Source organism: Poecilia mexicana, unplaced genomic scaffold (assembly GCF_051168715.1).
Source record: "Poecilia mexicana isolate PSO_F unplaced genomic scaffold, ASM5116871v1 scaffold_19, whole genome shotgun sequence".
In the NCBI taxonomy this organism is placed as follows: Eukaryota; Metazoa; Chordata; class Actinopteri; order Cyprinodontiformes; family Poeciliidae; genus Poecilia; species Poecilia mexicana.
Genome location: NW_028263388.1, coordinates 3,618,380 through 3,643,498, shown reverse-complemented (window position 1 = coordinate 3,643,498; position 25,119 = coordinate 3,618,380). Strand labels below are relative to the sequence as shown.

The window sequence follows — 25,119 nt, the reverse complement described above, 5'->3', positions numbered from 1 at the left end:
GTGTCCAACCCGAAGCCAGCATGGTGCATCTCGTATGTGTCAAACTCAAGGTCCAGGAGACAAATCTGGCCCACCATAACAGAACTTGAAAGTATATCTTTTCATTGTTGAAACCTGTGACAGTATGCTATGAGGTGGATAATCTGTCTACAATCAAGCTCCTCTGCCTTCTCCCAGTGCTAACTAGAAACAACCAATTAGGACAAAGAGGCGGGTCTTAGTGCTGTCAATCACTCTTTTGTACCCTCCCCCACTGGTATGGTACAGCTTCTTCCTGATAGGAGAGCCTGCTGTGAATGCTAAGGCTAGTTAGCATGGCCACCGATGATGGCAGATGCATAGATTTCCTGTAGCAGTAAATTGTTTCTTCACCATTAGCATATTGAACAGGGAGTACGCAAAGTTGATTGACAGCGCTAAGACCCGCCTCCTGGCTCTGATTGGTTGCTTTTGGTCAGCAGTGGTGCATTTCTTCTGACTGCGGTAACAGCACAGAGAAGGCAGAGGAGATTTAGCTATTCACAGATTATATAATATTGTCATAACATGGTCAACAAATATGTCAAAAATATATATTTTTTTAAAGTTACACAATGCAGCTCTAAAGATAACAGTTGTGGGCTTAAATATTTGATCACTTTAGGCTGATTTTCTTTGAGAAATACCAAATTACATCAATATGAAAAGATGGTTCAATGTTATTTAATTTTAAGTGCTCATAGAATGCATCTGCTTGTTACAATTTTAGCAGTTAAAATGGTTTGTTTTATGAATACATTCTGCCACTTTGTAGATATTTGAAAGCTTGATTTGATTTGGCTCAAAATAAAAATGAGTCTGACACCCCTGGTGAAAGTGGTGGAACTAACTGTTAGAGGGAATATTCAGACCTCACCTCAAGCTTGGAATGAATCTCGTTTATTAGCCTCAAAACATCAAAGATTTTTTAGATTTAATAGGTTTAAAAGTTTCTCACAGTCAAAGTAGAAAAATAAGTCATCTTAATAAAAACAATGTTTTTTCAGTAACAAATGTTGAACTGTAATATTAGTCCAATAGTCCATCTATTCACAGTTTGCAGATGAGCCTCATGGCTGCTGTGCAGCCACCTGCCTCAACAAGGACTGGAAGTCAGGAGACAAAACCAGCTTGTGATGGACGTTTCCCAGCACCGTCATGTTCCCAGTTCTCCCACCGGACAAACGGACCGACACCAGTTGCTGAAAGATAAAAAAGAAGCAGCATTCCTGTCAGAGGTAATGGGGATGGAAGCTGGAGCACAGGAAGCTTCAGCAATGAGAAGAAGCCTGGTCTGGAAAACACTCCGAATATTCCTGAAATAATTAGAATATTTCATATTAAAATGTCGGGGCAAACAGAAGGAAAGGCGTGGAAACATTTTACATTTTGATGACAATGTAAACATTTTGCAGAGCGAGGAGCAACAACATCTCATAAGAAATACATTTCAATTTAGCCAACTAAACCTAGACTCAAAATGACTATATATGATTTAATTGCACACAAAATAAGGTGATCTTTTAGTCCAAAGACCGACACTAAAACTAAATTCAAATGTGCTTTAATAATTAACACTGTTGCCATGACAGTGGATCCGACATAGTGGAATAATTTTGGCATCCGGCATCCATTAGGAACAGGAACACTGACCTGCAGGAAGGAAAAAGCAGCTCCTTCTGACACATCCAGGATGATGTCACCCAGCTTTAGCTCCACCTTTCCTGACTTCCTGATTTGTAGCTTGCCCAAAAATCCCTCAGGGAATTCTGAGAGGACAAGGGAGCCATCCATGTTCCCGGATTCCTGGAGAAAGTCGGGAATATGAGCGGATCAGGTGTCATGGCTACCACCTTTCAGGTTTCTGCATATTTTATTTCCATTTTTGAATTACAGGGTTTTACAAACATCTCTGTTCTTTAAAGTCAATTTAAAATAAAACATTTATTATGAATTTATGGCAGAGTGAAATTTAAAATACCGGAAAGAGATAAGAGGAGAACTCCTTCAGTGTAGTCATGGTAACCTGGTGTCCTATCAGTAGTCTGCTTCCTTGTCTCTCATGTTGTGAGGACAGTCTGATCTAGGTAGAGCCCTTCGTTTTTTGTTTTTTTAACAAACTTAAACAAATTTCTACAAAACATTTTTACTTTGCTGTTATGTGAGTGCAGATCTTTCAGGGGGAAATCAGTTAAAACCACTGTGCAAATAAAGTTGTAATAATAAAATGAAAATCTGAAAGAGTGTGAAAACTGTCATTTGAACCAGCTGATCAAGTTCATGTTTTTAGCTAATCAAGTCTGATGCATAAGCCTTATTGGACAGCATCATGGCATCAAGTGCAGTCTTCACTCACTTGCTGTGCTGACTTTGTGTCTGTCTTTGAAGGTTTCTCCGTTGCTCCTCCATGATGAAGGTCTGCTTTCGGTGCAGAGTGTCTGCCAGGAAGACAGTCTGGAAACTGCATGAGGAACAGCTCTTCTCCTCCTGAAACACTGAGTTCCTGCAGCATCTTCACCAGAGACAACTGCTCAGATTTCTGCCAGTCAGTCAAGAGGGCTGCTTTTCCATCAGCACCACAGGGTGGCGCTGTTAAGACCAGGAGGTCGTCTTGACCTGCTGAGCAGCAGGTAAGGAGAGGAAGCTTTAGAATCACATTTTATAACACAACCTGCTCTTCTTCTCACAACACAAAACTTTACATTCTTAACAACAGAACTTCTTTAGAGCATAACATTTATAAACTATATGTAACATGTAACATTTATAAACTATGTTTTTTTTTTTTACATATTTGTTAAAGCTGTCATCATGTTCAGACAAAATATGAGACAGATAATCTGAAAACATTGAGCTCCTCTCCCTCCCTGTGGTCCTACTGCCATCTGCAGAAATACACCACTCTGTCAGAAACAACCAATCAGAACCAGGTGGAGAGATCAATCATGCCTGTGTATGAGTTGCCCACGCCCTCCCCCTTGGTCTCTGCTAAGCTACAGCTAATTCCCCACAGCAGAGCTTGATGTTAATGCTAGTTAGCATGGACACTGATGATGGTGGATAAGCAGTTTTCTTGGGAAGATAAGTTGTTCCTCTCCCAATAGTACACTGAGCAGTGTGTACACAAGCATGACTGACAGCGCTAAGACCCTCCAGGCTCTGATTGGTTGTTTTCTGGCCAATGCTAACTGCATTTGTGCAGTTAACACTGGGAGAACGCAGAGGAGCTGGTTTTTATTTTCAGAGATTATCTCTCATATTAAACTGTCATGACATGGTGACAGTTTGAAGAAATATGTAAAAATCATATTGTTTATAAAATCTACATACTGGAGCTTTAAGGACATGATATTCTATTTAATTCAAATGAAAAACAAAGTAATTCATTAAAATATGAAAGCTATAAAAAGCTACAATAACTTGGTGTGAATGCCCATAAACTAACAATTTGTTTATGCAAACACTTCATTTTAAACTGAGTCTGATTAACCTGGAGAAAACAAAATTCAGTCGCAAAGCTTCTGCTGCTATTTATTAATAGAGAACCCCCTGAAAGCTGAAAGTCCAGGAAGACAGGAAGTAAAAGGAAGCAGAATGGACGAGTGGAAGCAGTGAAACCCAGACTGATCTCTTACATGTTGCGGCAGATGGCCTGGGACGCCTGGAGAAGCTGCTGGACTGATACAGAGGCAGGGCGATGGGGTTCAGGTGGGCATCATTCCTCAACTCTGGATCAACTATGAACTGTAGGAGGAGCAAACACTCAGAGTTAGAACCAGAGGATCTTTTTGGTTTTAAAGAGTCCTGAGATAACCTTTACTGTGTCCAATCCACCACGATTAATCTTATGTGTTTAGCTGTTTTTTATGGCTGCAAATAATAACAAAAACAATGGACTCAACAAAACAGATGGATGTTACAACTGGGCCACATGAGCTTGGTTTGAAAGTCCAGTAAACGCAATATGTTTCGATGAAGAAATACATTTTTTTAATTCAAAGTCATGTCTTGATTTATTCCACAGTAAACCAGCAGCTATAAATGGTTTTATTGTGATTTCACTGCTGATTCCTTTTGCTTCATAGTTAAATCGGCTTATTAATTCTGCCAGAGAGACAATAAACATATCTCTGTGGAAGGTGAACTTAAACAAAATCTGATCAGACCAACATGGTCAGAAGGACCGTGTTGGTATGGATCTCTTCTCTTCTTTAATACATAAAATCACAATTTATAACCAGTTTTTTGGCTGATATTAAAATTAGTTTAGTGATCAGAAACGTGGCACAAAAAGGGGAAAAAAACAGAAATCTTTCAGGTGCTTTTCACTGCCCCTTCCAAAGCCAGGGTTACAGATGTTGTTTTAGGTCACATGTAGCACAAGGGCATGAAAAATGAAAAATTATTTGAGAGAACATGTGAATAATGGGCGTACAAAGCTGTGTCAGGAATCACTCACGTCGTCTCGCTGCAATTTACTGAGAAGATGATCTTCATCCTCCGTTGAATTCTTCCCTTCTTTTTTCACAGGTCTGCAAACAGGAGATGTGGAGGAGCTCTGCAGGCCTCTGGCACCATGCCGGCCTGCAGGGAGAAGGATGACATCAACCAGGGTCAAGTCCAAGTGTGCTCATGTGCCACTGAGAACGACAGGAGAAGACAGAGGAGGCCCACCTGTTCTGTAATTTGAGACACCAGGACATTGTTCAAAGATGGAGTGGGACTGGATGACCTGAGGTCTCGCTTTCCTCCCACCTCTGCTCTCTTTTCTCTTCGCATCCCTCTCTCTTTTTTCCTTTTTAGGAGCCACAGGGTTTTCTGTCTGTAGCCTGGGGAAGGTAGCTGGATCAAAGAGGGGCTCTTGCAAAAACATGCTTATTACAGTCTAACAGTCACTCACTCATCTTTCGGTTTTCTCACAGCGTGGACATTAGGCTCCCATGTCTTCTACAGAGCAGAGAAACAGAATAAATAGGATATATCATAAATATTTGTGTTTATTTCAAAAAAAGGAAATGCTGCATACATATTAGTTTAGCTTAGACTAATACAAATAATTTGGCTAAGATTAACTTATTTGTACAGTGAAAAAAACAAACAAACAAAAAAGGGAGAAATGTGAATATGTAGGTGGAAAGTTTTCCCAACAGTTGCATTCAGGGGAGGCCATTTATCTTATAGTTTATCAAATATTGTGAAAAATTGCTTATATTGATAAAACTTTTTGATTTATCATATTCAGGATATATTTCAGTTATTGATGTTAAATCATAAAACAAAACTAACAGTATAATTGGAAATGCTACTTTTGCTTTTTTTTTTTTGTTTTCCCGCTAAACATATTGGTAAATTAGGGCTAGCACTGTTGCCTTGCAGCAAGGAGGTCCTGAGTTCGATTCCCGCCTCGAGTCCCTGGAGTTAGCAGGGTGTAAGAAAATTAATGGATATTAGTAAATTCGAAAATATAATAAACAAAAACAATCTTAATGAGCAGCTCTTAAAAGATTTAACATGATTGGCTTTATTAGATGTTAAGTTATCATAATTCTTACGTTACAATTAATAATTAAATTATTATTGCTTGACATTATTAGTGTGAACATCATTTCAGCAAACTGTCTAAAAAGCGTTCCCTACCTTTGTCTTCCTGAAGGCTCCCCCTAGCGTCAGGTCCCTGGTTCTGAGCGATGGCAGCCTCCCCCGCTGACTGGAGGAGCTCAGGCTCCAGACTCGGCTCTGCTCGGCGCTTCCAGTTCGCTCTGGCCCGCTTCTAAAGCCGGAGCAGCTCGGGACGCTGGCTGCATTCCCCGAGTCGCTCATTTCTAGAAGCAGTTTGCTTCTCTCCTTCAGGTCTGACTTTAATATGACGGCACCTCAGGTTTCTTTCTAGTAACAGTACTGTATTCACTCAGTGTATAAACACATAATAACACTGACAGTTTTGTAAAGGCGAATCCAAACAAACTCCGTCCTCCATATTACCTTCTTGTCTTATCCTGCTTTAATAAATGATGCAAAAAAAGAAAAAAGAAAGAAAAACAACCAACCAAACAAACAAAAATACAATCCCTTTGCGTCCCGGAAATGAATGTATTGGCATCAGATCCAGCTTTTACATCAATATGCTAAGCCAAAAATTTCCAGAACAGCATTAGCATCTGTATTTTAGCTTCTGTCTTTATTTTTCCAGAAAAATGAATAGTTATGTTTGGTTTAAAATGGTGGTTTTCAAGAGGCTTCGATTGCAGGAAGGAAGCATACAAAATAAAGAAAATACTTTCTATTTGCTTTTGTCCCTGGCTTTGAAATGGCGTCGATCTTTTCTTTCCAGAGTTGATTCTTCTGACTGCTGTTTTTACTGATCGTTCAAAACAGCACACAGCGGTAAACGGCTTCTTCTTCTTTGTAGCTTTCTTCTTCTACTACTTCTTGTTCTGGCGGTGGCAGACATGTTGTACATAACCGCCACCGTCTGATAAAGGATAATTTTACAGTTTGTAGGACGATGCTCTGTGTACATTTTGGTGATTTTTCCCATCAGAAACCAGAAATGACAAAATAAACCAAAAAAAGGTAATCATTTATTTTTTGTCTTAAAATACAAATTGTGAAATTCAAATATGAATATGTGTGGCTAAAACAGGTGATGAAAATTTGCTGTTTGGTTTCGTTTTCATTTCATATTTAAAATATTAAAAACTGAAAATAATTTGGTTCAGAGAAACTAAAATAGCAATCATATTTTCATTGTAAAAGCAGGATCCTAATTCTGGGACTATTGTATATTGTGCCTCTAGGGGGCGCTGTTTTTCCTGCACCTTGGTTTTCCTCTTCAGGCAGAGGATGTAACAAACTGATAGAAGTGGGACTGAAAATATCGTGTTATCTAAAGAATGTGAAGGATTTTAAACACCTACAGAAAGAAGGGTTATTAAATACGATTGATGTCTAAACTGTTTTCCTTAAAGTCCATATAAATGCATGTTTTCTGTTAACAGTCATCAGAATAACTATATCCCTACAGACTTCTCTTGTAACTAGGGAATAGGTTGTATAAAAGTATCTAAGTAAACAGCAATAACATGTATGATGGCAGTGTTATTGCATAGTTAACATAAGTACAGACAGATATGGGACATGAACAACTTGGAATCACAGGAACTGGCCGCTGATGGTCACATGCTCACCAGGCTCATAACATTGTATTTACCTTTTATTCTAAATGAGGCTTTAATAAACAGCAATAGGTCATTTGTTCACAAAGTTGTTTTTCCTTCACATAGTGGTAGCCTGCCTGATGAGTGTTTCTGGACACACAAAGCTATGTCATGGTATATTCCTGTCAACATGGCCACAATTAATTTCTTTTGTGTCTTTATATTTATTCATATTAAATATGGAACAAAAATGAAACTAAGATTAAATTTTTTTTCATCAACAATTAATTCTGCTGAACACAATGAGTAGTCGAAAACCTGATAAAACATTTGCTCTAGCACAGCAGGACCTTCCTTCTTCTCATGTGCATTAGATATGTTTGCACATATCCATGACCCATTGTTCTTTTCAATATTTTATTTTTAAATCATCATTCCTGTCATCTTAATATTACCTTCATCTTCTATACATGGATGGTATTTTTTATTTTAATTGTTTCCAAGTATTAACAATAACTTACTCAGTCCAATATGTCCCACTTTCAGTGTTGTATCTCTTCTTGTCTACTTCTTTTACTTTATCTATGGCACTAAAAACATGTAATATCTTTAATAAATCTCTTCATTTGCTATTTGAACTTTGTCACTCTTGCCACATATGGCTCATTTTAAGTCTGTTCCTTCAGCTCATTCCTTACTACTTCTAACCATCATAAATATATTCTAGACTGAAAGCCCTTTGTGTATAATGATCTGCAAATGTGTTCTTGAAATTCATTTTCAGAGATATTCAAACAAACCCCACATCAAGAGCCACATTTCCATCTTAAATAAACGCAATGTTGCTTCATAAATAAAGTCTGGTCTTTTGTGATATGAGCACAGAATGCTTTGCATAGCTGACTTTGTATATATTTTCTTTTTTTTTTCACAAGATGACATCAATCTAAAACAAATGGACTACGAGCAGTTGAGCACAGGGAGCGGGTTAGGTTGGGCATTCAAGTTTAATGGTCAGAAAATAATTCATTAGACTGCAACAATTACAATGCCATGTTTTATCGTAAGCTTTTCTTTAATAAACATGAATGGGAAAACATTTGTTCTGCTAAGATTTAATTAATTTCTTCCCTTGGAAGAATGGTGCAGCAAGTGTTCGAACACAAAACAGTGTGGAATTCAGTTAAATTCAAAAATACTTCATATACTTTAGCTTATATTACTCAAGCTTTTTAAATTGTTGTTGAAGATACTGATGGCTGATCTCCTTTAGCTGTTTGTATGGATCTGAAGAAGCCTCTGACTGTCAGCATGTTGTTGAATATAGTCATTGCCCTTTATATTCTTTATTTTAAGAATTCTTCTTTGCAAGATCATCTCTAGAGATTCCAGATCAGAATCTGTCAGTTTCTTCAGCTTTCTAAGTTCAGGGCTCTCATGCTGCTTCCCCAACAGATGATGCCAGATAACACGGCTCCCTCCATAACAGACTTATAGAATATATGCAACATCTTGCAGTAAATGCTGAAGATTGAGTGAGCAGGCGCAATATGTTTTACGGTAAAAGACATGGATTAAGAGGAAAGATTAATTAATTTGCTTGATTTCTGTTAACTGCCAAGAGCAAGAATTGGATCAGAGTATTTTGTATATTCAAACACTGTAAGAGAACCTTTACAGTGTTTACATGTGTCTGGGATCCAACCAAACTGAATGCAAATAAACAGGTTTCTACCACAGCTGCCTGGTGGCACATTTGCTGATGTGATATAAGTTTTCTTTGTCAACATTGCACCTGTACTTTTCAGGGTGTAGGTGAGATTTTATGTGCCATTTCTTGTGAACTGACATTGTATGTATGAATGAAGTGAATTATAAGTGAAATGAGCTGTGATCTTCTTAGATGGAAGAATGAACATTGTTATATGAGGCATGAAGCTTGAATTCAAATTTTAAACAACATAGGCTATTGTTGAGTTTGCTCTTAATACAACATAAATTTCAGGTCACTTTGCTTCCTCTAAAGTCAGCAGATCTCTGGATTTGAATCGTGAGACATTTTTGACCTTTTGCTGATCTAGCAGATCAGCAAAAGGTCAAAAATGTCATATTCTAGTCCAGTGGTTCTTAACTTGGGTTCGATCGAACCCCAGGGGTTCGATGAGTCGGTCTCAGGGGTTCGGCGGAGCCTCTGCCGCGGAGGTAAAGACACACTTGTGTAAAGTCGTGATGACACGTCCCGCTTTGCCATCACTTGCTGCGGAGGATCACGTTGCATTGCTTAGCCAATCAGTGCTGCGGAGGAGCACTGATTGAAGGAGTTTCACTCTCAGCATGGATTTGAACTTGTGTCTTTAATTACTTCAGCAAAACTCACCGTTTTTTCCAAATTCTGTAGCTTTCGGCGTACTTCTAAATCTGCTCCTTAGTCGCATCTTTTCGGGGTTGGTACTGTCTCGAGTGGCGTGGGTGTGGTAACACAACTAATATAATTACATTACTAAATCAGAATAAAGCAATGTCTTTATTATTTATTATAAATTTTATTTTTCATTCTCTTAAGAATGTAGAGCTAATTAAATGATCTAAACAAGACCTTAAAGTGGTTCCAGTTTCTCTCGATGGCCAACCTGTTGAAACTGTGGCAAATTTGGGTTGTTCCTGGACAGTCAGCTCAACTTTGCTGAAAACACTGACTATAACACAACGTTTGCAGCCTTCACTTCACTCCGGATCAGCCTAAAAATACCAGAGATAGGGATGATAAATAAAGGAGCCTCCCTGAGTTATTTCCATGGAATCACTTCTGTATTCAGCCTGAAAGAGTGAGTTTATGGGAATGAGAGAACAGACCAGAGCCAGACAGCTGAGCAACTGATCCGCCTGTACATACTGCTGTAAACACCGTCCTATCTGAGCTCTTCACAAGAAACATGCAAAGGTAATAAAACGAAATAACACGGAGACCTTAAAAGACACGATCATATTTTCTAAAAGCAGCAACTTTTAACCTGAACGGTCAGCGGAACCAGATCTCTGAGACCATAGCTGCGCTACCGTTAAGCTATGAGGCTTGTTGTGCTTCATCATGCTTCGGAAGTAAAAAGCCCGAACCGTAACCTCCCCGTTAGTCTGTGACACTAACGACAATAAACACACATAATATACTTGAAAATTAGGTAAAAACATTGTCCGTTAGAATGTTTAGATACTTAAATAGCACATTTTTACAAGAACAATGTCCGAGAATATTGCCTACTAGCATAAGCTAAGGTTAATGTTAGCCACAAAGTTTAAGTAAAACTCACCTTTGTATCAGCGAATGTATATTGAGGCGAACATCTAAACAGAAGCTGGGCTTCGGATCGATGTACAAACCTTGGCCAAGCCCTAGTGTAAAATTATATTTTTATTGGATCGGAAAAAATCGAGCCGCTTTTCCCCGAACGCGGAAGCTGAGGAGCAAAGAGCCCATTATGCTGGTAATATGAAAAGTTTAAGCTTATCAGATAACTGGGGTAAAAAGGGAATGAGTAACCGGAAGTAGATTTATTAAGCTAGTATTCTTTGAATTCTACTTTTTAATTTTCCCCTTGACTAATTAAGGGGAAATTAACTAACTAATTAACTTCCTTAATAACTAATTAAATTCCTTAATAGTAAGGAATGCTGGAAATTGTTTTTAGTCACGTTTTATAAACATAAACGAGATATGTGTAATGGGGTATATGCCACGGACTTCCGTTTTAGCACTTCCGCATTTTTTTAGCCACATAGAATGCTTCCAGTGCGCAGGCAGCAGTATGTTAACAGTGGCTCCTCAGTCACTGCAGGACTATTAATGATGCCTATAAAATTATTCAGACGTCCTGAAACGCTCTAACAACAACAACAAAGGATTTAAGCTGGATGTGTCAAAACTTCACAATAACTTCAAAGGTAAGTTAATAAATCGTTTGTATTCACCATAATACAACGAATATTGTTGTATTATGTCTGACATGTCTGACATGTTAGACCTATGTCTAACATGTCAGACATAGGTCTGACATGTTAGCTATGTCAGACCTATGTCAGACATGAGGTCTGACATAGCTAACAGGGACAAGCTTTACAAAGGTGCTATGTAAACGTTAAGTGTTTTGATTATCTGTGCAATGTGGAATCTACATATCTATGCTTTATAGATAGATATAGATATATAGCTATATAAACATATATAGATCTGTTTATATTGTGTCCAAGCTATCAGTCGAAGCTAAAGTTAGCTTCCGAATGTAGCATCTAATTCGGAAAATAGCTAAAGGGCGATTACACTTAATTTTTCACTATCTTGAGCTTTTTTAATATGTTGTACTTTAAAAACTATAACACCTAGTAATTTCAAACCTAACTAGATTATTCTGTACTAACAACAGAATAAATAAAACATTTGTGAAACCTTCTAATTGATTTGTGAAATTTGTAAAATATTAATAATAGATTCCAGAACGCATTAGATCTGAATTATTAAAGTGGCATTGTTATTTTAACTTCCCATTTTCTTTCTTTTTTTAATCTTTATTATAGTTGGAGTTGGACAGGAGTTCTGTTTGATGGCTTCCTGGAGGGAGAGATTGGCTCAGCTAATGTTGCCAACAACTTTTCTCCTGCTATTAACGTTTTTGTTTTTCTTTATATAGAAAGTATTTCTATCAGTTGCTTTTTCCATTTTGTTTACAGTATTTGCTCTATTTTTTATTTTTACCTTAATGCTTACCTGGTCAGTTGAGGTGGAAATGTACATCCTGTTGATTACTGACAAATGTCAGAACCACATGGACTGAGCTGGTTACATCAGATCAATCTGAATCTTTATTTCTCATTAAAACGACTTCTTGTAATTTTAAGACATTGTTATAACATTGCATCTTTATTCTGCTGTAACGATGACTGCATTTTTGCAATTAAAAAATCTTGTATCCTGACCATTATGCTCCCTCATACAACTCACAGAACAGATTATTGAAATAAAGGCACTTTTTGAAAGTATTTTCAAAAAGTATTTTATTATAGAAATTGAGGATGGGAGGAATCGATTAAAATCAAATCTGGTATGAAAAAAATCTTGTAAGTCATATCGTCCAGCCTTATTCAGTATATTAAATTATAGGACTAACTGCTTAATATTCACATTTCTTTGCTGGTATTACTTAAAAGTGTTGCATTTTAACATCTCACTCCTGATCTACATGTAAATACTTGATATAACATAAAAACTGAGAAATGGGGGAAAAAAGGTTTGTAAAATGTAGAGTATTACAAATGATATTCAATTTTATTGTAGGTACAAACAGGATAAGTCTATTTTAAATTATAATTTTAATAATAATAATAATAATAATAAATATTATTACTACTACTACTACTACTACTACTACTATTATTATTATTATTATTATTATTATTGCTGAATTTAGAGCCGCTTCCCTTGTCTTATTTTTTAGGCGACAACCGGAAGCCAACCCTGGCTCTGCTCACATTAACGGCAGTAGGAAGTGGTCAGGTCAGGATGTGTTTGTGTGTCTGTTCCAGAAATGAAAATCATTGAATCAGCGTTGGACGGGGAGGTAAGCGTCTCCGCTGGACGCCGCGCTGTGTCACGAATTCTGTGCCGTGGCGTGGCTAGGTAGTCCACTGCCTGCTCTTCTGGTTTCACCCGAACCAGCCTTCACTCGAAGGCATTTGACATTTACATCAGAATTGTGTGATTGCGAAATGACAGCGGGATACGCGAAGTGCTACATTGATGGCTTTCAAGCGTTACGTTAGGCGTTCGACCCAGCTCTATCTTTTGAACTTTCGAGATGTCAGGAGCTAACGTCATGGAGTCCACCAAAGCGCTCGGTAAACTGGAACTGAGCCCTGGCTTGGGTGCTATTGGGGACAGCGCCTCCATGAATAAGTCCGGCCAGCAGCTTCTGGGACCACAGGACCACGCTCACCTGAACGGCTGTGTCCCACTTTCTCATCAGGTGGCAGGTCACAAGTATGGAGTGAAGAAAGTTGGTAAGTAAAGGCCTGTATATTAATAAACTACATCTGTACGTGGCTAATGATTTACTAGTGGGGGTAGTAAGAGTAATAGAAAACCAGCAACAGTCAGACGTTTGTAGAGCAACGTTTGCGGATGAATGATTAATTTAAAAGGGTGTGGATCATTCCAGACATTTTCACGGAAAAAGATGTAGTGCAGGGGTGTGACCAAGTTTCAGGTCCAAAGCAAACACCTTAAACTTTAATTTTAATCACAGTAATAATGAATGAACTCTCAAACTTATGCATTGAAAATTGTATTTGTTATCCCCAACAACCACAAGGGAACTTCAGAAATATGGCACATAGATTTTTTTTTCTTGTTGTAGAACAAAATGGAATTCATTCATTCATTCATTTATCCAATTAATTCATTTAAAATACCTTACAGTGATAAATTTAGCTCTCATTTACAAGACCAACCTGGGCAAGTGGCCCGAGTGATGCAGCATGCGTGTTGCTGCATCTTGCGTGTTGCTGCATCTTGCGTGTTGCTGCAGCTTGCGTGTTGCTGCAGCTTGCGTGTTGCTGCAGCTTGCGTGTTGCAACAACATAAGGAGAAACTCTGCTAAAAGGCCAGAGGTGTTCAATGGACTAGTTTCTCCGGAATGGCTCCATTATTATGCTCTGTAAGATATCAAGTAATGTCAACTTAAAAGGCTCAAATCCAAGTGAAATGATTTTTAGCAAGTCAAGACTCAAGTCATTGATTTAAACCTGACTTGTCCTGAACCTAGAGTCCACACTGAGGGCTGTGCAATGTAGCTGAAACACAAGGTATCCAATGTTTTTCATACCAAGTCTGATTTCTGATTTGAATTTTTTTTCTCACTTTCACCTCTTAAAAAGGTCGTACAATGTCGGTGTCAATTTTAATTATATAGCAAAAACTGGTTTAAAACTGCACCAAAGTGATATTCAAAAACGACGAATAGATAGAAAATATTTTCAACAACTTGTTTTTATGTCAGTCATCCCTACTGATTTTCAACTAAATACAAGCAGTAAAACCGACTCGCAAAACAAGATGGTGGGCCCTGGGGGCCTGACTGACTTCATTCTTTACTATGGAAGACCAAAGAGTGCATTGGTGGAAAAAAAATCAGATTTTCTAAATGTTAATGCTTTGTAAACAGCAAATTTGATTAATTGATAAAATCGATTTGTTGTTCAGCCCCAGTCGTAGTGTGATTGAAAAGTTGACTGGACGGGGAGAACTGGGGAAAACCTGTGTCGACATGAAACAACAGAAATGTGAAGTTCACTCATCTTTGATGACTTTCCTTTAAAGCATTAATATATAAATAACAGAACCAGAACTTTCTACCAGCTCATTCAGCTGTGGTACTTAAGCTAAAAATAAAGGCCTTACTAAACTATGTTAAATATTGTTCTAAACAATAGTACAATATTCCTCTGTTCAGACTAATGTGTAAAGGTTTAAATACAGATCTTTAAAAGAAAAATAAAATATGTTTGAGTTTGGGCTCTAGGCTCCAACCTCACCACTTCATTTACCAAGTGGGAATGATGGTGAAGTTGACATTCCCAGTCAGAATTCCAACTTCAGTGGCATTCTCATTGTACTTCCTACTTGGGACTAGTTCAGCAGAGCTAAACAAAATTTTTAGTGCAAAGAAAACTATCCATCCATTATGTTCCACTCATCCGAGGTCAGGTCGCGGGGGGAGCAGCCTAAGCAGGGAGGCCCACACTCCCCTCTCCACGGCCACTTGGCCTGCTTCTCTGGAGGAATCCCAAGGCAAGAGAAACTCAGGCTACTTTCACACAGCAGGCAAAAGCAACCCAAACCCAATATTTGTATTTATTTTTGTCCAAATGGGACTCATCCGACTATATTACTGGAGTCTGAACAGCCCAATTTCCATCTTCTCACCTCCCCTCCCCAAAATCCAATTTGTGTCATTTCCGTAAGTGGTACTAAATCAAGTGTCAAAGTTTTCAGTCTCTGGTTGGTTGTCATATTTTATCCAACTTTTTCACTCATTGACATGAGACGTGCATCATAATTCTACACCAGAAGAAGCCAGATGTGGTAAATAGTTGAAACTCTGCTCAGCGGTGACAATCATTCTCTGCTCCCATTGATCAACAACTTTCTGACCCGGCCATAGGCGGCAGTATCCATTATTACTGTTGGTGCACTGCTGTGACGTCTGCGTCCTTCTGCGCATGTGGGTCTCATAAATCGATCACACAGAAATCTCATTGCGATTGCATGTAGTATGAATGACCATTTAAAAAAAAAAAAATCTGATTTCAGCCAAAAATTAGAATTGAGCATTAAACATGTTTTGTGAATGTAGCCATTCAGGGAAAAATATGTTTTTCCAGTCTCACTGTGTAAAGAGTTGCTTCTTCATTTTTGGTGACAAATATACCAAAAAATGAGGATCAGGCCATCCTCAACTGGTGTCAAAAATAATGAGGTAAGTAGCTAAGTATTGGACAGGGTACGCCACAGTAAGATCCAGGCTAAAAGCTACAGCTGGTACAAGCTACAGTGTCCAGCTGTTGTAAAATAAGAGCATTTTTTATGCCTATAAACTTTTATAGACTTGTCAATAATTAATCGTTCCCTGCCAAATATTATCCAAGATGATAACATTTCCCACTACAAGCAAAGAGAAGTGCACTTCTATGAAAGGTCTATAAAGCTAGTGCAAAACTCTTAACATTTTTTTCTACTACTTCTGTACATTGTCAGCTTTTAAAATAGCTGAATATAAAAATCTTTATTGTGATGACTTTCACTATAAAGTCATCACAATATGGTTATGAGTTATGTATGAGCCCCTTCTCCAGGCCTCCTTCCTGTTCCTTTAGTGATCTTAAAGTGGGGCAGAGAGTAAAAGCCACAGTTCACAACAAGCTACAGTGTGTTTCCACATTGTGTAGACAGAGAGACTGGGTGCACAAGATTAAGAGCTAATAATGCTAATAACTGCTTTATCATTGACTTAACAGGACAACACACAGGTTCCTCTTATGTTTCCCAGTGACAGAAACATTCTCATGCCTTGACATAATCAAAGAACAGATCAGAAAAGTAATTCAAGAAATCTTTGTTATATTTGAGAGTCCTGAAAATCATCTCCACACAACACTGAGAGTGAGCCAGTTCAACCATACCTCATACATCTCAAAATATTCAAATATTGCATAAAATTTAATGATATCTTCCCAGTGATCTCAGAAAGTGAAACAGTCATTTTAAAGATATGCATTACACACAGAGTAAAAACATTTTAAACTTTTATTTATCTATTTAATTTTAATGATTATAGTTGCAATAAAAACCCAAAGCTAAATGTCAGAAAATTAGAATACCACTTTAGACCAAACAAAATGGATGTTTTAATGACAGGCTTCTAAAAAGTATCTACACTTCCATGCTCTCACTCCTCTGAATTCCATTCTTTTTAATGTCCAGTTTTGCTTTCTCCCAGACTTTCTCCAGGGAAATATAGTCTGGTCAGTTAAATGCCATTACACACACCATGACTGAAGTAGAGATGAGATTGCAAATCACCTCAAGCCCACAATATCTATGGTGAACTCTAAAGGTCAGAACATCAGGGTGTGGGGATGTTTTTTTTTCCTCTCAAAAATGCTCAAAACATTGGATTTCCATGACTGATAACTCCCACCTGCAGGGGGCAGTGTTTATACTGTTAGAACAAAAAGTCACATTTTAATATAAATGTTGCTTAATTCTTTGCAGATATTTGCACCAAATCTGTTATTTTGACTGCTAAAAAAAACAGTGAAAACCTGGAGGGGTTGGTAAAGAGTACTGCTAGACTGTATGTAAATGAAAGATGGTTGAATGGTAATGCTAAGAGTCGACAGATAAATGAAGGTGGATATTTTATCATGACAATGAATCTAAACAAAAAGCAAAAGAAACTGGCATTTTCATAAGAAGCAGCTTGAATGGCCTTATTAAACTCTTGGATTTGAATGCAATTGAAGATCCATGGAAAAACCCTGAAGACTTGAGCATTTAGTAGAATCCTTCACAACCTGCAAGATGTGAATAATAGTTTCTCCATACAGGAAACATCTTAAATTCATCTTACCTTTTTGCCAGCATGTTAATTTATTTTCCCATCAGTCTGGAGATCTGGAGGAGAAACATCGTGTTCTATAGTTGATCTGCCATCTTTGCATTCTTCATGTTCCTGTCTGAAGTTATCCTTTACACCTGGAAGCTCAACTCTCCAAACAGCCTCGGGACAATAATGGATCAAAACAATGAATAAAGCAGACACTGAATCTTTTTGATGGTCATTAGTATAATTATTTTCTGCATAAATCAGCATCAGCATTGCATTCATAAACGTAACTGAATATTCATACTGTCTGTGTGCTGCAGGTATTTTACAACACCCGGATGGAACGGTCTTGAAGCAAGTTCAGCCTCCACCCAGAGGACCACGAGAAATGCAGTTTTATAGCATGGTAAATAAAATTCTCACTTTTTTTTCCAGACAAATATTTCAGTTAGTTTTTTTTTTGTTGTTTTTTTTTTGTTTGGGGGGGCTTGAAAAAAAGAGACAGATTTTTTGGAGTTCTCAACCGAGTGTTTCAGTAGAGGCAATTTGGACTTTTTCCCCGTTTCTTGGAGACTTTTCACCTCTAACTCAAAAGATGCCTTTAGTTCTAAACATGGTTAGAAGTAATGTTTTTATAGATTTAGTCAGAACCTTCACAGTGAGAGAACAACTGGGTGACGGAGATCCTCACCTAATCTCAGCATCTGAGTCCAGTAGGGCTGTAGTGATACAGTAATCTCACGATACGATACACGATATTCTGCTCACAATATTATATATATTGTGATATTCAGCAAACGATACAATTCAATACACTTTTGCGATTTTCTGAAAGATTTTAGAGGGACAGAGTGATTTTGGTGACATTTTGTGACTGTTATAGAGCTGGTATGAATTAATTTAACTGAAAACTGATTAAAAGCACCAACTACATAATACCTGGCTCTGGTTGGACATGGACACAGACTTAAAGTCAACAGCTGGACAAAATTAATCAAAGAAGTGGTGAGAAAACATGTTTCTTTTAAATTTAAACAGTACAAACTGTAACTTACATGCATTTGTAAAGTAAATAAAGTGCACCAAGTACCCTGCTCTGAATAGTTTACCTTTTTTTTAGGAAAGAAAATATCGATATATTTTGCAAATCGATATTATTACACTGCCCTAGAGTCCAGCTAGCTGCTCCTATCTGGAATCTTCTCCTGTTCATTGTGATCCATATCTTAGGATCCTAGGAATCTAGTTTCAGCTCCTGTTCCTAAGGGCTCATTCACACCAACCTTGGTGAAACCACTTTAGTCAAGCTCCAGTCCGTTTGTCCAGAAAGTCCGGTTGGTATAGTGAGGTGTGAAGAACCTATAAAGTGAACTCTGGTCTGCCGACAAACCTAGGAGTCGGTTCCATTGAAGTGAACTCTGGTGCGGTTCATTTGCATAGGTGAACACCAAGCGGACTGGAGACCGTTCAAAAGCAGGAAATGAACTATACTGTAAGGCATTCTGGGTAAATACAACCAAAACAAACGGGAGAGTCTGACTTTAGCGGGAGAAATGGCTCATAGTCTTTTACTAAATTTAAAAGAGAAATTGTCTTTCCGCTAAAATGTGACGTCACTCTGTTGTTCACATTTTGTGAAGGAAGTTTGCTGAGCATCTTCTTCAGAGGCTTCTGTTCTTTCTTTCAATGGTTCTTGGTGCAGCACTCACACAGGCGAGGTTGGGAACAGGTTTTTCAAATGGTTTGGATTGTCAAACACGGTGTAGTGTGAAAGAGAATCGCAGCAGCTGGAAATGGAACAAATGTTGTAGTTTTGGTCCCCAGTAGAACCGAGTCTACCAGACTGTCAGGTGTGAATACACACCAAGTTACTTGAATATTTATTGGAGACCAAAAAAAAATAATCTTGACATTTAAACTGCTGATAGTTCTGTTCTTAATCTGTCACAATGGGATGTTCTGTTTGTAAACCCTCAAACATTTCCATATGAGTCAAAGCTGTTTCTGCTTTGGGTCTGACATTACAGCACGAGTTTCATAGTGTGTGTGTGTGTGTGTGTGTGTGTGTGTGTGTGTGTGTGTGTGTGTGTGTGTGTGTGTGTGTGTGTGTGTGTGTGTGTGTGTGTGTGTGTGTGTGTGTGTGTGCGCGCGTGCGCGCGCATATCATAGGTGTTTGCAGAGGACTGCTCCGATCCTTGTCTGCTGGACCTCCAGAAACACCTTCCCAAATATTACGGCACCTGGTCCTCTCCTGACAGCCCAAACGGTGAGAAACAAACTATGGTCTCATCTCCTTTTCACAACTTCACAATTCATGCTAAAATGCCTAAATGACTAAAGGAAACTCATTTCTATACGATGACTCTTTGTGATGTCATTGACACAGAGCTCTACCTGAAGCTGGAGGATGTGACGAGTCGCTTCAACAAGCCGTGCATCATGGATGTGAAGCTGGGCCGCAGAAGCTACGATCCGCTCGCTTCACAGGAGAAACGGGAGCAGCAGATCAGAAAATACCCTCTGATGGAGGAGATCGGATTCCTGATCCTGGGCATGAGGGTCAGCTCTTTATGTCGGCTTAATAACTGACTGAGTATAATTAATATTTAGAATGATATTTTTTCATGATTCGCCATATGGAGTTGATCTGCAGACCACAACACATTATGTTTATTTTCATGTTAAAACTTTTTAAGCATAAAGCTGCTAAGAGTTTCATATTGTAGAGATGGTTGAAGTTTTGCAAATTATCCAGATCTGAGGTGAGTCCAACTGTACAGTTAGTGGTTTGAATATTACTGACTTGATCCAGACTGCAGCTGATCATGTAGCATGTTACATACTTTAGGAGGAGCTCCACAGTCTGGACATTTGGCCCAAAAGATTCTCCACAGCATCCACCTCTTCACAGTGATGCCACATTTTACTGATGCTGAGGTTTACCTGCTGTAGCTGTGTTAGCTGTGTGCAGCGTCACATTACCTGATGCTTCAGCTGCCTTGTCATTTACAGATCTAAACATATCAACTACTTTGTGGTGCAGTTCATTTACCCTCCTGTAAAAACAAAAAAACAATCTCTCAGGCAGTGGAGCCTCTTCAGATCTAAAGCAGCAAAAAATCTATACTTTATTTTTTCTTTATTTTGCTTGGTCCAGCTGCAGTAAGTAACTTTTATAAACAATTTTTTTTTTCTATTTTTGTTAAAATATGTCTTGATGTCAGAAACTCTGTCAGAAATAACCAAGATGTTTCTCTGCTATTAGCACATTGACCAGCATGTACACTAGCATGACTTCCAGCGCTAAGACCCTCTTCCTGTCTCTGATTGGTTGTTTGTGACAGAGTGGTGTATTTCTGCAGATGAAGCATAGAAACTCAGGGAGAAGTCAGAGGAGCTTGATTTTTTGGTCTTATGTTCCACTATCACAATGTGACATAAAAAACATTGTTTATAAAGTTATCTACTGCAACTTTAAGATTAAATTCTAGTTGTGCTTTTATAAGGTAGTTTTGAAGTAAAGCCTGGTGGCCTGCCAGGCTGATGATGCACTGAGTTTGTAGAAAGAAGGCCACCATGTTGATGAATCCTTGCTGTTTTTCAGGTCTATGATGTTCGCAGTGAAACGTTCAACTCCTACAACCAGCACTATGGAAGGGCCCTGGATAAGGACACGGTTAAAGACGGTGCGTTTGTCCGTCTTATCTTATTCTCACACTTCTATATTTGCCTAACTATTTTCATGAATAGCAATTCAAACAGGCAACAACTTTAGTTTTGAACAATTGAGATAAAGACAGCCGATAAGCTGTCCCTGTGTGTCTGGTGTTCCCCTGCAGGCTTAGCTGTGTTCTTCAAGAACAGTGTGTGTTTGAGGAGGGACGCCGTCCGGGCCAGCATCTGCAGGGTGCAGCACATTCTCAACTGGTTTCACTCCCAGCACCAGCTGGCCTTCTACGCCAGTTCCCTTCTTTTCGTCTATGAGGGTCTTCCCTCCTCTTTCACCTCATCCTCCTTGTCATCTCTCCTCATCGGCCCGTCAGTCAGTGACGCCATGGTGAAAACCACCCATTCGGTGCTGGTTGGTGAAGGCGGTCAGAGCCAGGAAGAGGAAGTGGGTCAGCAGGAAGCTGGACAGGAAAACAAGCTAGCCGAGTACAACAACAATACCGAGGTGGGCGTTTTGTGGGACAGCAGCATCTCCACGGTTCACACCAATCACAGGAAGGACGGGGACAAGCCCTCTGTCCGGGGTCACCTCCACCTCAGCAGGGTGGACGATGTAGTTGCCGAGGTAATGAAAGCCTCCGATCACGCTCCTGCGCCATACGAAGAAGACAACACGTGTCAGAGGAAGGTTGACCCGAAGCTGTCACCAAACGGGAACAGAAACCAGGATAGAGACAGAGGCAGGACAGAGGAGGACGAGGACGGGCTGGAGGGAGAGAGGGGGACAGACGGACAGGGTGGGATGGGAGATGCAGCCGTGGAGGTCAGAATGATAGACTTCGCTCATGTTTTCCCAAGCGATAGCCTGGACCACGGCTACATCTACGGCCTGAAACACCTGCTGACGGTGCTGGAGCAGATCCTGTGTGACGCTGCTCAGAGTGCGCTCAGTTCGCCTACCTCCTGAAGTCCACATGCAACCACTGTGTCTTCTGCTCAGCTAACGCAAAACTGGAGCGGATTGAAGTCTGACGGATGAGCCACCGTTGATTCTTCTTATCCTGATGGCTTTAGCTGCGTTTCTGTTCGTGACTGCGTCCCGTATTTTATCACAGGTTTTATTGTCGTGAACATGCATTAGCGCCTCAGCTGTTGGTTGTTTTGGAAAAGTTCTGAATAAATAATATTTTAAGTTATAAAAACAAAATGCAGCCTGTATTTCCCACAACTTGTGGGTCGTTTTTCTGCAATTTAATTCCACAAAACGTACAACCTGGAAGTTCCAGGAGTTTATTCTGCATCTACCCTACATGTTTCTACGTCGTACCCTGATTCCAGCTGATTAAGGTCCAGCCCCCCCAATCCCCCTCCACCCAACACCCTGTAAGTTGTGGGATGCCCAGGCTGCATTACGACCTGCTACCTTCATACCATCATCCCCTGATCACTGGAAAGTCTTTTATTAGCATGCTTCAAATGAGCAACATGTTCCTGTTCTTCTCATCTCTTTATAAGATACAGGATATGTGTTCTATAATATCACTTTACATTATGCAACTGCATAAGCACTATTTTGACTAGATATAATGAATTAGTGACGTTTTCAGACTGTCTGGCTCTGTCAGGCACATAATCAACTCCTAATGCAACTCCCAGTCTGATCACCTGACTAATTATTCATTCATTCATTCATTCATTCCAGAGGAATTCAAAACAAATCTTTATCAGGAATGGAGTTATGCTGCTACTGATCTGATCCACATCTTTAGGAATTTGTTTACAGGAGAAAGCAGGACTGAAAAAGTTAAATCAGGGGTTTGATCAGCTGTCTATGAATAAACTGCAACTTGTTTCTAAAAACCTTAAAGGAGTCAGTGGTGGAAAAGACTCGGAAAATGATGATTATGTTGGAATGAGATGTTAATTTAGTGCTTTTCTTTAAACCACTGACAACTAACTCAGGTATCCTCCCCATCTCTTTAGTGTGTGTGCGTGCGTGTGTGTGTGTAAGTAAATCAATGCTATATGCTGTATAATTGGTGGTCTTTCTACTTGATGTTGGTTGATTTTTATTTTTGTAATCTCATGGCTAACCGGATCTCATTGCTGTTGACCTTGACCTTGTTTTAAACTTTTATATTTGATTTTCATTTTTACCTCTTGACAGGAAGCTTGATGTATTTACTTTTTACTGTTGCTGTGATCAGCAGCCAGATTTTCCTGTTGGAATCATCTCTCCTCCTCGCTGGTCTAATTTTTCTCTCCACCTCCAAACGATGTGAGGAACAGGAAGTTCTCTGACGTTCCACCGCTTGTTTCTGTTTTAGAGTTGCAATATTATTTTAAAAAGCCTTTAAATTAAACTCACCAATTGATTTCCACTGAGGTTTGTCTTGAAACAAACACAGCCATCAGCTGGAGATTATTCCACTCTGTGGAATTGATGGTTATTCCCAAAAGTTGGATTTGGGATTCAAATCCTCTTTCTGTTGGTTGTTGTAAAGGAACTTTTTATACTGTCTGCTTCCACAGTGATCATTTAGACTTTCGGGCGGTATAAGGACGAAATGGGAGAAGCTGCTTTAACCTGAATGAAGCTGGTGAACAGTCTGAATGTGTTTAAATGAGTTTTCTGCAGTAATGTGCTACTTTTAATGAATGAAAATGCTGACCGCCCCTTGGTTTTTAGCTAATCTAACTATTTTACCAAAGTTGGAATGATGGGATGGCTCATCTCAAACTTTGTATACATGTGACAGTTGTACTACTGTCAGGCCAAGTCTAACAAAAATGGCTGAATGAATTTAAAAACCAAAGTTGTTGCTCTTGTGAACAAATGCATATGTAAAGCCCATCTTATTGTTGAAGGATAAATAATAGTTCACAAGTTTGACCAATCTTTTTTTTTTTTTTAATTATTTTATTTTGTAATTTCTAAAGTTCTTGAAGTCATTCTTTAGTGTTGGAGGCTTTTAGATCCTGGTCTGCTAAAACAAAATTCTGAAGCATTTCACAATCTTCATTTCCTATATCATTTTCATATCAAACGGCTTTAATCTAAAGTTTAGATATATATCAAGAAATAATTCAAGTCTCTTAAAGAAACATGTCATAGCAGGAGTTGGTAAAGTAAAAAAAACCTCAGTTGATAGGAGGTGGAGTTCTTGCTGTAAAAACCTCAGTTCAATCTACAGAAAAGAAACCTCCCATTCCTTTTGGAATAAAATATTTGTATTTACCAGCTCTGCTCCTGACATTTGGATAAACGGATTTGATCCGTTGTAGAACACCAACTGCAGCTTCCTGCAGGTTGTCACGTTGCCATCGAGTTCATGTCGATTTCTGTTTGGAGTTTTCATCCATGTTGGAGATGCCACCAGTGTCTGTAATGTAACGTGTCCCATGTTTTCTCAGATTATTGATGGCATGCATTTACTGTGACATGGCATCTTTAATACTGTTGGGTTAGATTTGTACAGTCAGATCTTTTGGAGCCATTTCTATGCTCTCTGGAAACAGCGACTTTAGAGAAAGAAAGCAACTGTCAGAAATTCTTGCAGCAGCTGAACTTTGTTTTCAGGTAATCACGCGTACAATTGATGTTAGTTGGGCACCAAATAACAGTGAATGGATGGTGAAATTATTAAAAAAAATGTCTTTGCATTTTCTTTCTTTATTTTGAATAATTTGTTCAACAGATTTTCCCCAGAGATGAATTAAACCGTATATATTTTGCATTAAGAGGACAAAAAGTTTTGATGTGATTAATGCTGGTCAGGTTTTCTACAACACAAGGCAACATTTTAACAGGGTGAAACCTTTTGAGAGCCACTGTACGTTTAGTTTTTGTACCACTGTTAAAACACTGGAGATGCTTTTTAATGCTACGGTAAATCTCAGTGCTTCAGTCCTGTACAAAGCCACATCATTTTAACCTGTGACAATGAATTAATGTAATACTAAACTTTATTCAATAATTGTTTTGATCTTAAAGAAAAACACTGATATGTTATGTTTTCCCTAATATGGCTATTTTTAATAAACCTTGTCTTTTGTAAAAATAAAAATAAAAAATCTGTGCAAAATGTCTTTTTTCTTTTAGGATGTTTTCCAGGAATTAC

The 25,119-nt window shown here is 38.7% G+C and overlaps 2 protein-coding genes and 1 long non-coding RNA gene across 5 annotated transcripts; 2 read left to right on the top strand and 1 right to left on the bottom strand.

Annotated features, from left to right (window-relative positions):
- Window positions 1–902: 902 nt before the first annotated feature.
- Window positions 903–6,459, bottom strand: LOC106927222 (DNA-directed RNA polymerase III subunit RPC4-like). 3 transcript variants are annotated; one of them, XM_015002631.2, is made up of 8 exons: window positions 5,656–6,459; window positions 4,919–4,962; window positions 4,693–4,847; window positions 4,478–4,602; window positions 3,654–3,762; window positions 2,375–2,637; window positions 1,672–1,824; window positions 903–1,220 (listed from the first exon to the last, which is right to left on the bottom strand). In XM_015002631.2, the coding sequence occupies exons 1-8, from the start codon at window positions 5,836–5,838 to the stop codon at window positions 1,089–1,091; spliced, it is 1,164 nt and encodes a 387-aa protein (XP_014858117.1). In that variant the 5' UTR covers window positions 5,839–6,459; the 3' UTR covers window positions 903–1,088. The 3 variants fall into 3 exon arrangements, with proteins under 3 accessions (XP_014858117.1, XP_014858115.1, XP_014858116.1); XM_015002629.2 differs by having other exon boundaries at window positions 4,919–4,965; window positions 5,656–6,458; XM_015002630.2 differs by having other exon boundaries at window positions 2,375–2,634; window positions 4,919–4,965; window positions 5,656–6,457.
- Window positions 6,460–11,012: 4,553 nt separating this feature from the next.
- LOC148153572 (uncharacterized) lies at window positions 11,013–12,064 on the top strand. The gene is made up of 2 exons (XR_015761523.1): window positions 11,013–11,114; window positions 11,745–12,064. It is a non-coding gene; the product is annotated as an uncharacterized LOC148153572 (long non-coding RNA).
- Window positions 12,065–12,685: 621 nt separating this feature from the next.
- On the top strand, window positions 12,686–25,083 carry ipmkb (inositol polyphosphate multikinase b). Its single transcript, XM_015002612.2, has 6 exons — window positions 12,686–13,223; window positions 17,650–17,735; window positions 19,499–19,595; window positions 19,716–19,888; window positions 20,934–21,015; window positions 21,169–25,083. The coding sequence occupies exons 1-6, from the start codon at window positions 13,022–13,024 to the stop codon at window positions 21,963–21,965; spliced, it is 1,437 nt and encodes a 478-aa protein (XP_014858098.2). The 5' UTR covers window positions 12,686–13,021; the 3' UTR covers window positions 21,966–25,083.
- The last annotated feature ends 36 nt before the right edge of the window (window positions 25,084–25,119 follow it).